This window comes from Physeter macrocephalus, chromosome 9 (assembly GCF_002837175.3).
Source record: "Physeter macrocephalus isolate SW-GA chromosome 9, ASM283717v5, whole genome shotgun sequence".
In the NCBI taxonomy this organism is placed as follows: domain Eukaryota; kingdom Metazoa; phylum Chordata; class Mammalia; order Artiodactyla; family Physeteridae; genus Physeter; species Physeter macrocephalus.
Window position 1 is genome coordinate 65966743 of NC_041222.1, and position 15180 is coordinate 65981922.

At 37.1% G+C, this 15180-nt stretch overlaps 1 protein-coding gene across 1 annotated transcript; it reads right to left on the reverse strand.

Moving 5' to 3' along the window:
• Positions 1–10593: 10593 nt before the first annotated feature.
• Positions 10594–14828, reverse strand: IZUMO3 (IZUMO family member 3). The gene is given in 9 exon segments (XM_055086924.1): positions 10594–10729; positions 11048–11138; positions 11562–11642; positions 12099–12116; positions 12333–12422; positions 12571–12645; positions 12783–12931; positions 12933–13030; positions 14778–14828. Coding segments are annotated over 9 exon segments (789 nt in total).
• Positions 14829–15180: the final 352 nt, after the last annotated feature.

Sequence of the window (15180 nt, forward strand, 5' to 3'; positions counted from 1 at the left end):
TTTATGTGTATTCCAAAGTAAGCCATTTATGTTTTCATTTGCATTTTCTAAGATTAGTCCTTCATTTATATTTTTAAAATACTGTGCCTCTTCCAGGAATTATCTCCAAGTAAATTCAGAATGCAGTACTTATTCCCCAAGGCAGGGAGCCATCATATACCAGGGGTCACCATCAGATGGGGATATATTCCAAAGTGTTTCTTCTGTGTGTGTGTGTACGTTGGGGGTGCTTGTTACCTGAAAATGTCTGTGAAAGGTGTCTGTAAGGGCCACCATTGAGCTTTTTTGTGTGGGTCAGATCTGAGGTTTGATCCTTAAAGACCTGGAAAATATATCCAACTTTTGAAAGTCTTAAGCAGGAACAGTTTGTGGATTCTAAACCTGTGCTCTCCAACATGGTTTCCACTTGCCACGTGTGGATTGTAACTAATGTGACTTGGAATATAACTAATGTGACTGAGAAACCGAACTTTTAATTTTATTTAACTTTACGGTAAATTTAAAAGCTAACACTAGATTGAGTGATTGGAAGACTTTTAAGCATGCTTGGAACAACTTTGGGTTTACTTTTTCAGCTATAAACTTCATGATATATAAATGCAAGTCAGGTATTTCCAATTAAAAAATTTCAAATTGAGATGTGCTGAAGGTATAAAATACCAGCCAAATTCTGAAGGCTTAGTTTCTAAATGAATAATTAAAATAGCTCAGTAATAATTTTATACAGGTTACACATTGAAGTGATATCAGTTTGGATATTTGGGTTGGAATGTATTATTAAAGTTAATTTCACCTGTTTTTAAACTTTTTCTTAATGTGGCTACTAGAAAATTTAAAATTATGTATGTGCTTTGCATTATATTTCTATTAGACAGTGCTGTCTAAAACAAAGAGCAAAACACATGGGAATACACTTGAGATACTGAGATCATAAACGGGATAGGGCAACAAAAGTGAAAAACTAATGACAAGATAGTAAGGGTCAGTGGTAAATAAAAGAGAAGCAGGTCCTTAGCTGACCTTAGTGTTAGCAGGTGAGTAGTGTGTAATGCCTGACCTGGTTCGTGGCTTAGAATTGAAAACATGACTCTTCAGATTTTTGTACCTTATAATCAATGATAAATAGGGTGTTTCTTTAATAATAATAATTATAATATGAGTTTTATTTTTTAAAAATGTCACTGCATTCCATCTCCTGTTAGTCTCCCTTATGGTACTGAGTACATTACATAGAGTCATTGAAAGGATTTTGCCCCAATAAGCCTTTGAAACAAAATATACCAGAATTACAGGACAAGAAAAAAGAATGTTAAACCAAATTTCATTTCCAAGGGAAGAAATTTAAGGAAATAGTCACTCGGGCTACTTTGGTATGTAAAATCTATCTCATAAACTAAATACTGGATTAAATTAATTCATTGGACAGTTTGGAACAAATTTTAATACACCATGTTTGCTTTGGATGTCCTATTGCCCTCAAGTTTAAGTCAAGTAGCCCTTCTCCCTACATAAGTAAGATGCAAGGTCACTGTAGAATAATGAGAAACACCAACAAGCAAAAATGAGAAAATAATAATCACTGGTAACCTATACCACCCAGAGATAATGACTGTAAATTTCCCTTACATTTTCTTTCAAGGAAATGCAGTCGGTTTTTATACAAGGTTCTGTATGTCTTAATAAGCATTGCATCACAAACTCTGTGTTTAATATTTTTCAACCTTTTCTTTGAACTCTCTTTGGACTGTTTTCATAGCCCAGACTGAGGTTATCAGTTATAGAAACAACAACTTAATAAATGATATCTTGTTGGCTTGAAAGTATTATTCACATAGATTTCCAAAGTGCCAAAGATAAAACCAGGATGTGTTTTATTCACTAGAAAATCTTGTTGAACATTTTCTGACACTGTTAGTAAGATAAAGAGAATGTGGATGAAAGAGAAAACATGAATTCTGAACCTGAAGAGCCTGTGCTTATTAGTACTTTCAGCAGAAATTGTGAAGGGCCACCTCATCAGGCAGATTGATGAAGCCTCGTTAGGTAGGGGCTTGAGAGGAATGCCTCACAGAAAGCCCTGTAATAGTCCAGTGGATGCTTGACAAACATGCATACCTGCCAGTGCTGCCCTTTAATTGGAAGGTGTTTGTTTCCTATTTTAGAGGAAGAGGTGCGAGCACATGTACTATTACATGGCAGTTTTAGTAGTACTAGATCTGGGAATACAAACCGGAGAACCTGAAGTTAGGCAAGTTCTTTGAGATGAAGTGGAGTGCAAAGTGTCCTTCCATTCCTCAGATATTTACTTCCATTCTCCAACTTTACTCTCACTACTGTCCTTTTACTTAGTCTTGCTATTCAATCTATTTTTAGGTGAGTTGAAAAATAAAAACATGCATCTTGAAGTTAGGAAAATGCTCAGGGTAATGTTCCAGAACCTTCTGTGTTTATTAATATTAATACCATTAGGTACTTAAATACTGACATCTCTACTGCGCCTTACCCATCTCCCACCTTATCCCTGTTATCAGGGTGACTCAAGGGAATATGCGGCAGTTTCCTGATCTTTGAGATAATTTCTCAATTTAGATCAATGCCAAAAGTCATGAGAACTATTAGAAGGTTTGAGGTTTCTTCAGATCTGGTCCAATTGGCAGTAAGACAGGCTGGTGGGGCAAAGCCAACCCAGCTCCCCTGAGGTATAAGTGGAGCTGCTGAGAACTTCCCATAGGTGCCCTTGAGCTAGGTTTCACACTAGGAACCTGTGCACTTGATTTGGGAACTTGGTACTTACTCTAACTCTGACCTACACTGCATGGAATGTGTTAGCTCCAAACAATGTTAAGGTAGCCCTTATTCCATGGCTGTGTTGGCCATCCAGCCGCAAGGGATTTTAAAGATGAACTGAGGCTACGGTGGACAATATGACAAAGTATATGTGGGAGTGTTAAGAATACCTAGGGTATACTTGATTCCAAATAACAGCATTCATCAATGCTCTCATTTACATATTTATATTTTCATTTAACTACTATTTATTTTTTAGTACCAGGTATTGCAATGATCTCTATGGACAAACAGACATGATTTCTGACCTCTTGGAATCGGGCATTAATTCATAGTTATATGAAATTCCTTGATTAAGTGACATTTAAGCTGATGCAGTTCTGTGGTACATTGCTAGATGTTGGGAATATGAAGATAAGCATAGCATAGTCTCTGTCCCTGAGGATTTCATGTCTAGGAAAGAGACATGCAAACCTATAATAACAGTCCTCTGTGAAAAGTGCTTTATAGAAGCAAATGAATTGTAATGGATCCTGAAAGTTGTGGGTGATTAATGCTGTCTGACCATCTCAGGAAAGGCTTTATGAGATGACTTTAGATGTGGGTTTTGAAGGCTGAGGAAGACTACCAGGCAATCAAGAAAACATAGCAAGTAATGGCTAGGAGGAAGAAAAGGCCAAGTATGTTTGGCAAACCCTAAGTAGAGAAGGAGGCCTAGGAAGGCATTTGGCCAAAGGTGAGATTACATAGTGTGGAATGGTAAAATTTAAGCAATGTAAAATGTTGTATGAAAAGAGTTTACACTTCACTTTTAGGAGTGGAGGAGCCATTGGAGTACTTTACTTAGGAGTTAGAAATCAATTTGTGTTTTTAGACTGATCATTCTGAGTGCAAAAGGAAGGATGGCTTTGGCTTCTGGAGAGGCTGGACTCAGGGAGGCTGATTAGAAGGCCACTGCATTCAACCCTGAGACAGGAGAGAAGAACTTCAACTGCTGCAGTAGCCATGGAGATTTAAGAGATATTTAGGAGTGAAAATCAATGCTAATTGAAGAGACTGGCTAGGATAGATGAAGGAGAGAGAGGATTCCAAAATACATTGAGACTTCTACCTTCTGGGTAATTTATGGTATCCATGGAGCCGGTGCTAGCTAGTGGGGTTTGAATCCTGGCTCCACCACTTACCAAGTAACCACTTGGAAGAAGTTACTTAAACTTGCTGAGCTTCATCTATACAAAAATGATTTAAAATAATTTTGGGGAATCTATGGGAAGATAATTATGAAAATGCTCAGTAAAGTGCCTTATCTGTAATCTATATTCAACATATATTTTCTTCATGAGGACTGAAGGACACTCTGGATAAGGATGAATTGTATAAAATCAGAAACGGTTCAAGATAATGAGTTCAGTTTTAGGCATGCTGAGTTTAAAATTGGTATTTTATGTCTAGATGGATATATCCAGTATGTATTCAGAAACAGAGGTGGAGGACTTGGGGTGTGCAAATAAAAGTCTAAGAATTTGGAGATACAATTAATAGGTGATAGTTAAAATCTCCTGAGTGGATGAGATTCCACCAGCTATGGAGGAGCTAGCAGAAAAAATTTGAAGTGCAAAATTTGAAGTGCACTCTGATAAGTCTTAGAACTGACAAATAACTTGAGGAATAAAGAAAACTCTTTGAATATAACAACTAAGAGATCAGTGACAACCTTAGAGCAATTTCCAGTTGGTGGTGAGGAGCAAAATGCAGATAGTGGTGAATTGAGGGGAGAACAGGAATGAAGAAATAGTCATGAGATATAGAGCGCTTTTTTACAAAGTTTGGCAGGGAGGTCTGGGGTGGTAGTTCGAAGTGGATAAAGGATGAAGAAAAGAGGCTTTAATTTATAGTAATGGACACTAAGAGTAAAGACCTAGTACTGAGGAAGAGAAAAGAGACAAATGATGGGAGATAAATATTGAAGGAATGTTCTAGAAGAGGCTGCAGGTCAGGAAGTATAAATCATAAAGCATTTGCCTCAGGTGGAAGAAGGAACAACCTCCATTTGAGTCAGGATGTAAGGGAATGAAGTTAGAAAGACTATTAATAATTGGAAATTAAGAAGCTTCCAGTGTTAAACCAGCTGTTTTATCCTGTTAGTTAGCTTTTATTTTTTATGTTCTAATAATTTATGTTTTGAGTACCTTAATTAGATTGACTAGCACCTTCTAATGTTACCTCTAGATAAAATAAATTATTAAATTTTCATCCAGTAAAAGCTAAGTGGAAGCTCACCTCTGACCTCTTTTTCCTGAAAAAAAAAAAAAAAAAAAAAAAACCTTAGAAAATACTGATTCTTAATACAGTAACCCCAAGAATGATGGGGGGTCAGAAATTGCACCAACTATGCCAGGTTCACAGACTCAGAGAAATATGTTCCCCTAATGATTGATTTGTATATCCTGGGGAAATGCTAGAAATAAACTCATGCAGGGTTGACATCGGGACATTGGAGTATATGTTAGTTCTTAAAATATAATTGTTCCAGTAATAAAATGATTTGTATTGTTTCACTAAGCTATAAATGAGGTTTGGGTTGAGGATTTGCTTGTTGGAAAGGTGTTTTTACATGCCTTTTTTTTAAAAAAAAAAATTAACTGTTAGCTCAAGCTTAAATTAGGATTGTAAGCAATTAATTTTGTATTTGACATTTGAAAATATAAGTACCGCATGACCTTTCCTAGTAGATGAACATATAGTTTAATTAGGTAATCTTCATGTTATTGTACTGTAAACACACAGAAACACAAAACAACCAGCCCCTCGTCGTGTTGGTGATTCTAGAAATGATAACGATCAGACTCTGGATTTATATTATAAAGCAGTTGCAGTAAATTGTGCAGATGGAAGGGTCACAAATTTGAAACACATAGTCAAAGCTGATGGGAATTCAGCCCAAAGGCAGCATCTCAAATAAAGGTTTTCCAAGGAGTAAGACTATACAAAACAGGTTGGATTTTTAGGTATCTTAATATTGTAAGTATCTTAATATTATAGATATCTTAATAACATATAATACTGCTGGCTGCTCCTCTCAGCCCACTTAGAGTTATATTTTAATTTTACTATCATGTGGGGTCTTTAGTATCCTATCCTTGGTCTTCATCACTTCTTCTCTACCTTTTCACCTGGATGATCTTCTTAGTCATATTTTCAGGTTCACTAGCTATTCTGTTCAAGTGTTGTTTTGAAATATGTTTCATTAGCTTTGATCTTCTTGCTATATTCATATATGTAAATTCAAACACTGAATGGATGTCTGTTTTTGACACCCAACAAAATTGATACTTAGTATTTTCAAAACTGAAATTGGGCTCTTTCCATCAAAACCACTTGTTCTCCTGTATTCCTTGCTTTAGTGAAGGAAACAAGCAAGCACCATGCGCTTAAGGTGGGAAGAAATCATAGTTTCACCATTCAGGTAAAAATCAAAGTCAGCATGTTGTGTTTCATTTCAGATTTTTCCTTAAGCATGGCATTTGTTTTCAGTAGTGCTCATACCATTTTTAAATTTCTTTAAAGAACATTGGCAACGTGGGTTATTTTTTCTTCCTATGTCAGTATTGGTAATTTGTACTTTTAATAAAAATATCCTTTCATCCAAGTTTTAAATGTTATAGTTGTTTAAAAGAGTCTCTTAAGATAAAAATAAATTCTATCTATAGTTTTGATCCTTTTATTTCTACCTTTTTTAATGTATCTTTAAAAATTTTTGTTCTGTGTGGATGAAGACTTTTGTTAGCATCTGGTGTTATCGCTTTATTTTCTGCTTTACATTTCATTAAGATACAATCTAATTTTCCCTCTTTGTACATGTTTGAGTTTATTTTGTTCTTTTCCTAGCTATTTAGAATGCCCTATTCAATATTATTATATTTTTTAATCTTTATGATATATGATGAATAGAAGGCTATAGTCTCAAATGCGTATAATTAGCTACTCTTCACAGCACTTGATAGGTAATGTTTTGTGATTGTTATTTTTATGTGTTCAACTTGACTGGGCTAAGGGAAGCCCAGAGAGCTGGCAAAATATTGTTTCTGGGTTTGCCTGTAAGGGTAATTTTGGAAGAGATTAACATTTGAATCAGTAGACTGAGTAAAAATTATCTGCCCTCACCAATGTGCTTGGGCATCATCCAATCCATTGAGGGCCCCGATAGAACAAAAAGGTGGAGGAAAAGCACATATTCTCTCCCTCTGTCTTTCTCCTTCTCTCTCTCTCTCGCTCTCTCTCTCTCTCTCTCTCTCTCTCTCTCGTGGTCAACAGACTGTGACATCTGTTTTCTCTTACCATCAGCCATGGGATCTCCTGGTTCTTGGGCTTTCCGACTCTAGGACTCATACCAGGTAGATCCCCCTGATTCTCAGGCCTTCAGACTCTAAGTGAATTATATCACTGGTTTTCCTGGTTCTCCAACCTACAGGCTTCATATGATGCCATATTTCAGTCTCCATAATAGTGTGAGCCAATTCCTGTAATAAATCTCCTCTTACATATCTATCTATATCTATCTTATTAGTTCTGTTCCTCTGAAGAACCCAGACTAACACAGATTTTGGAGTTGAGAGTAGTTCTAGAGGAGTATAATTTTAAGGATGAGTTTTCAGGATTGGTTTTGGGCTTTTTGAATTGGCTCTCTAGTCCTATTACATTTAAAGTTGCTGATGACTTACTGCCAGTAGTAAAGAGAGCACTGACAGTCCTCAGCATGAACTGTTTATAGAGTTATGTAAAACGTCTCCACTGGATACTCCTAATCAACGACTTATAAGAAACAAGTTAGGTGATTCTGTATATGATACTTTCCAACATTTTTTGAAAACTAAGTAATGTGATGATGTTGATTGGTTGCTCCTCTTTTTCTGGACAAAATGCTAAAAGGATGAGCTCCGGGATTCAAATTCTCAGCTCAAACCCCACATATGTGACCTATGAGCTCCTAGGTGTGCTCTGAGGAAGAGCCTTATCTCCTATAGCTCCTATAGTTGAAATTGCTGAAAATTAAACACAGGACCTTATCCTGCTATTGGCTGAATTACAATTCAAGTAGAATCCCAGCCTTGTAAGGTGTCTATTGTTAAAGTGAGGGCATTGATTAGGAAAGAATGGGATCCTGTAAGTTGGGATGGGGGTATGTGGGCAGACTCTGATGAAGCACATATAATAATTTTCAGTTCAGATATTCCAGTTCTGAACACTGTCTCTTACACATGGGAGAATCAATAAGTAGATATTGATTGCACAGATGTTTATTTCAGCATTATTTATATTGACTAAAAAAGCTAATGAAGAGAATGCCCAAAATAGAGGAATGTTAGAATAATTATGGTACGATGCTATTGTGTGCAACCGCCAAAAAGAGTGAATAGATGTTGATACCAGTTAGCTTAATTTCCACAAAGTATTTAAGTGTGAAATCAACATGCATTAGTGTGCATAATTTTTAATAGCAAAAAATTATATGTGTAAATGTATTTGTATGTATGTATGTGTATCTGTTTACTTATAACCATTTAGGTTTGGATAAAATAATGAAAGACATATCCTTGTCAACCTAGGTTTTCTAGAAGAGAGTGATGAGAATGAAATACAAGAGGAGTGGGGAGGGGACAATAAGCCAATATGACAAGAAATTTAAAAGGCTGCACTAAAGCAAACAAAGAGACACAAAAACACACAAAATCTAGCAAGTATGTTATCGTATTTGTATAATTATCTATAATGAAAAATAAGACAATATAAAAACAGTAATTTATAAAAACCATGAATGAAGTTAGTATGTCTCAAGAATTTTTTGGTAAGGTGAGCCTTAAATCATTGGGAAATGATAGGTGCCAACAACATGATTATTTTTAACATGAAGTTCAAATTTAGCAACTGAGAGATATTAATGTTCAGGTCCTCCTCAAGTATATTCTGATTCATTCAATATTTCATTAATATAGCAGCAACAACAAACAAGTACTCAAAGATCTACAGTGGGTGAAAGATTTGCAAACACTTCTACCCACTACTGAAGCAGGACCTATTCTCCTACTGCTAAACTGTGGTGTTTTTCTTTTGAAATAAGCTTCCAGAATTAAAGGACACAAAATAGAGTGGAAAGTTCATGTATTTTAGGGTTAACCAGGCCTCAGTTTTATTCCAGGCTTTGCCACCACTGTCTGTAATCAAGTTGATGTTGACTATAAACCCACACTTACTATCTTTCCATTAATCTATCTTTCATACCTGCATGTCTATAGCTGTGAGTTCCAGTCACATGGTGTGAGTAAACACAGGTTAGCCACAAGGGGAGTTTATCATAGCCTAGATTAGTCACTGTGGGACCTCGAGTTAGATATTTTCCTGTTTCCTCATCTGTAACACGGAGGTAAATAACAGTATTACTCAAAAGATTATTGCAAGAGTTCAATTAGATAGTAGATGTAAAGCGCTAATTAGGGTAGTATACACTTTAAAAAGTGTTCAATAAGAACAACTAGACTAAGACAGTAATCTAATTCAGTCATAGACCATAGATTTAGGGAAAAATGACTGGGACAAATCTCAACTCAGGACTAATATTCTGGACTTTGTGTGTGTGTGTGTGTATGTGTGTGTCATATCATGATGAAGATTAAATGTTATGTATTGCCAAAGAATTTTCCACATTGAACCTAATAAATATGGGAACATAGATAAATATGGAAAGGTGGAAATAAAAGCAAACTTAGAAATTTAAAAGTTTTCCTGATTAAAGACATTAATGAGAGTTACCAACCATGAATTCTTTTTTTTTAGGGTGTTTACAAGGAACTTTATTCTTATTTATAATAAGTTGAACATTGACTTACATCATAGAAAAAGACAGGTTTAGGAAAATGATAGTGTTCTGCAAGTATAAATTTTCCATCTATTTCATCATTATCCTAAATGTAGTCTACACTATTAAGAAATTGATTCCACTTCTCTTATTTTGCCTTTTTTTTTTAAGCAGAAGAACCAAAACCATACTTTAAATTTTGTTGGTAATAGTTATACACATTAAGATGTGGAAATATTGTATTTAGTATACACTTCAAAATGTCATTTTATTGATCACTACTTTTGAAAAAATATGTTTGATTTCTTAATAAGTTGACCAATCAATGGAATGATTTTGGAGTAAACTTCTTTTTTTTTTTTTTTTTTTTTTTTTTTTTTTGTTATGCGGGCCTCTCACTGTTGTGGCCTCTCCCGCTGCGGAGCGCAGGCTCCGGATGCGCAGGCTCAGCGGCCATGGCTCACGGGCCCAGCCGCTCCGCGGCATGTGGGATCCTCCCAGACCGGGGCACGAACCCGTGTCCCCTGCATCGGCAGGCGGACTCTCAACCACTGTGCCACCAGGGAAGCCCTGGAGTAAACTTCTTGAATAAAAATAAAACTAAAACTTTTTTCCAAGCTGATAGGATACTTAGACTGATAGGATGAGAAATAAAGCTGAGTCTTTATTACTTTTCTGTAGAATCTTAGACAACCATGCATTCTTTACTATCATGCAGCATATCATCTTTTATGTGCATTGTAGCATACCAGCATTACTTTCTGTACAACTTCCAGTAAATCATTTGCTTCCATTGCCTCAGGTTATCAGAAAGGGTCTTTACTAGAGAAACTCTTAAGTTCAGTTTTAGAATACTCTGACTTTGTGACTTAAAAAGAGCTTAATTCCTGGTTTTCTACTCTGAGTCAACACGTAAGAGAATTATGAAAGACCTTCTGGCTGTGTCTCTCTATTTATTTTCTGCCTCCAAAATCTTTCTCCTTCTCATCCATTATCCCCATTAATTCTTCAAGTTTCTTCTCCAAGTATTTCTTTAATGACCTTCGTATTGCCTTCATTCTCCTCCGATGAGAGATGCAAAAATGGAATCTAGAGTAGAGAAATAAGATAATCCCAACTTCAGTATTAGTAGCCCAACTCTTAAAAAAATTGTAACCATTGTTTTTTCTTCCCTTTTTGAATTCCTCTACAAAAGTTTTTCTCATACTTCATTGTACCTCCTCCATTTCCTATGTTCCAACTTTTATCCCATCAAACTTTATCTGTCTCATTCCTGTTAGTATGAGATCCCAGATTTTGAAATGACTTCTTTCCCCTTATTTCCATTGGAAGGAAGGGGAAGATTGGGCAGTCTCTTTGCCAAAGAAATGCTTGACCCAGTGTTTGTTTGGAGGGAGGAAAACTCACGGTAACAAAGCACCTCCCAATATTACACCTTCGGCTAGTAATATCAGAAATAGTGCAATCTCTTCATTCTCAGCCTTCTTTGGATCATCTTCTGAAAGAAGAAAGGGCAAAAAAGAAAGTGAATTTTGGAGAAGGAAATTAGTAACTTGAGCACTTTACCATAAGAAGACTCTTTTTAACCTTAAAAATTGCCCTGTTCACCACTTACATCACTGTTCCCTGGTTATTCTGATCTTTATTAATTACTTAGACGCCTAGGCTCTACAAAACTTTTTCTCTTACTCCCCCTAGCCTAATTTCTCCACCTTTAGCACAGCTTTTTCATTTCTAAGCTCTTCAGTTATCCAGTGCCTGGTAAGTCATACTGGTACAAATTTTGTCCAGCATCTTAGCTCTTATTTGTGGCATTAGCATGACCTTCAGAGAAGGTGATCAACAAATATTTGTGGAGTAAATCAATGAGGAACTCCTTGATCCCTGGCCTTTCAAAATGCCACACTGCAATCTTTGTTACCTGCACAATATTCTCCTTTGAAGCACCGAGTGGTGATGCGAAGACAGGTCCAACAATCCAGGATAGGACCTTCAGTCATGACTGATAGAGAGAAGAAAGATAGTTGGAAGGGGGCCATGGCATGGCGTTTCCTTAGCTCAGACACCAAGTATGGATTAGATCTTAGGCATTTCCATTGGTTACATTGCTGTGACTTTCTTCTTCCCCTAGCAATCAATTTTATTGATGGGTCAAAACCTTAAATAATTTAAGTCAGATCTCTGGGAAGAAGTAGGAAAATGATGGCTCGGCTTATATTGGTGCTTTGGCTTATAAACTATACTATAGAAGGCCTCTTAGCACCTCTAAAATCTCTGGGGTGTCTGAGATTTTATAAACTAGATTTTGTTGTCAGAGATCGTTGACATTCCCCCTTGTAGCCAATAGCTCTAGGAATTGCGTTCTCAATGTGACAAGTAGAAGAGGTAGGGTCATATAGAGCACAGGAGATGGGAAAATATGGCTGAAACCTCAAGGCATCACATATACTGTACGTACCACAATCTTCAGAACAAGCTAAAAGAGAATCAGAAAGGTCTAATGAGCTTAGAATCAACTTAGTGTTTGCCATATTTATACCCAAGTCATCTTTATTTGGTTACCCATTAAGTTCCAGCCACCCCTCCACCCATTCTAAATTATTCTAATGTGAAATCACATTCCTCCTCTCACCCCTCATTTCCTATTCCTTTCACATAATTTCAGTGTTGTTAGATAGACATCTTATATTACCAACTTCAGAGAAGTTCTTTAATAGTTCTTTCAGTTTGGATTCCAGGTTTTGGCGGATATCGAGAAGCTTGACTTGAAGGATAAGGGCACCTAAAGAGAGGTGGAAGGGACATCAGAAAATAGGGGTGGCCTTTCCCTTCATAATTTAATCCTAATTGTTTTGCCTTGTTTTCCCCAGTGAATTTTTCTCATACTTGCTTGGGCAATACAGTCTCTTAACACTGAGGCAGTACCTCACCTTTCCATGTTTCATTGCTCAGTTTATAAAGTTCATTCTTCAGCCATGTTCTCAAATTGACAACCTTTTGAACAGCTAGAGAGAAGGGGTGACGGAACATGGGGGAGAATAATTACATTTATGGAAGAAATTTTGTGGGCCCAGGTGCTCTCTTCCCTACCTCCCTTCTCCCTTTAACCCCCAAAACTCTCAGGGACTCGGGCTTGCCTCACCCAACACCCAAAGCATCTTGTCCCTGTGGGAGACCTTGAAGCTTAAACAGATCATCTCCTTAATCTGCCGTTCAAGCAGATGAGTTTGGCCAGGGACTTCTGAGGGTACCAGCTTTACCAGCAAGGACTTAATATCCTCGATGAACTTGGTCACATTCCAAACAGCCTTTGACCCCGTGGAAGGCTGCCAGGGACAGGGGCAGGAGCAGGAGCAGCCGCAGGTCCCCTATTTCCTTGCCCCGACCCCCCTTGCCTCAAGAGCCGGTTGTCCTGGCAACTAGGTCACCAAGTTCCCTTTCCTTCAAAGCTCCAGGAATGAGAGGCTTCTCCTGGATAGTCTGACTCCAGCTTCTCCTCTGCTTCCATCCCACTTCTAGGCAATCTCATTTCTCTAAGGATCTTCAGTTTTCTGACTTTTATCCTTCTTTCCAGAGAGAGGGAACTGCCAGCTGGGGAGCAGATACCTGAGTTCTGAGTGTGGAATACACGCAGAGAGAGAGAAGTCTTGTGCTCACACAAACAGAGTTCCGTGCACGGAGATATCTCAGAAAAAGTCTTTAACGCTTTGTCTTACCTGTGTTCTTAGTAAATTCCCACACTCTTGCTGATCATTGAAGTAGTATCTCAATAGCAGTGGATGTTGGAAGAGATCTCTTAGGACTTTAGATTGCTTAACCCAAACTCTGCTTTTATAGAAGAGGTAAGAAAAACTTGGAATATTGAGCTTCTTGGGGTCCCAGTCCCTGATGGTAGCAGTATTGTTGAAAATTAGCAATGGGTGTCTGTATATAATTGATATCATTGATAATAATGATTTTGATACAATTGATAATTTCTCAGAAATTTAGGCTACCTTTGTTTGTAGGAATATTTCTCCAGCTATGCTCTATAACCTTTTTATATATCATTCTTCTTTGAGAGAATCTGGAGCCAGGAGACTAGAAACAACAGTTGAGGAATACCTAGTGATGAGTGAAACTCCAGTAATGTTCAGGGTTCTTTAACAGGCACCTCTTGAAAGTGCTGATGACACACTTTGTGTAACATATAAGAAAATAACTACAGTTATCATGAGCTGTGTTCTCAGGACACCTCCATGGAATGTGGACAAATAAACATGTTTTTCCTTCAGTTTAAGGCTCTTTGAATAAGAATTTTCTTTGTTATATGAAGAAATTAAGGCTGCTTTGCAGACTTTCCAGAGTACTAGTTACCTCTTTTATAATATATATTAGTTTATAATATATTGCATGTATGGCTGTGACCCCCTTGAAACTAGGAAACCCTGGGATCTTCAAAGGTTGGTGGTAGGTTTTAGACGTAAGGTATGGGAGAGCCCTGGAGTAGAAGGTTTTGAGGGAAGTTAAAAGAACTACCACTAATTATATGCCTTCCATGTGCCTGATTTTGTCTTAAAAACACTGTAGATGGAATGTCCCAAGTCCTCATGGATGGCACAGCAATACTTGGAGAGATTATTTCTATTTTATAGATAGGAAACTGAGGCTTAAAATAATTCAGTGGTTAGGGATCTGGATTCAAACTCATGTCTGTTTAACTCCAAACTCTATATACTTTATCTACTGCCTCTCAGTATTTTCTGGGATAAAACAGAAAACAATCTCTTGGAATTTGATAAATTGGAAGATGGTAGGGGGAGGGAGTATAATTCAAAGCCTTTGATGTTCCAGAACTGGCACTTCTCCACTCTATGTTCCCTTGGCTAGATGATCTCATCTTTAGATGAACCCCAAAGGATTTTCACAGGCTGAGGTCTGAAGGTATGTGTGGTAATGGTATTAAAGTAACTCTGGAAACCAAAGGTGGAGACTAAGAGCGTTAAGAAACTTGGCAGGCAGGTGGCCAAGTATGAGGAAAGACTATTCTTCAAGAGAAAACACATGTTGTAGATGAGATATTTTCCAGTTAACAATACGTGCCTTTACTTTTGGATTAGACAGCTTAAAACTTTATCATACTATGGAATAATTCTACCTCATTCCATGGCACATTTTCTTGACCTTGACCTAGTGACCCATCTACCATTTTTGTTCTTGCTTTACCCTCCCAGCTTTATTTGCAATCCAAGATTTTTAGGATGAGAGAAAAAATAATTTGACTTTTGTATAGTCTTGGGAAGACTGGAAATAACAAACCATTTCCTAAACAGACAGGTAGAGCTTGTAATTGAAAGGTGCATATAAAAGGGGAAACGAGGAACTATCATTTTCATGGAGTAAACAGTAGACAGAAAACAACAGTGTGTGCTAAGGTAAAGAAAGAGATACACACAGAGGTCTGGGGAAGACAGAACAGCACTAAGTCTGGAGGAATTTTTTATAGAGAGGCTGGGTCCAGGAGACTAGAAACAATTAATGAATATATGGTTATGAGTGAG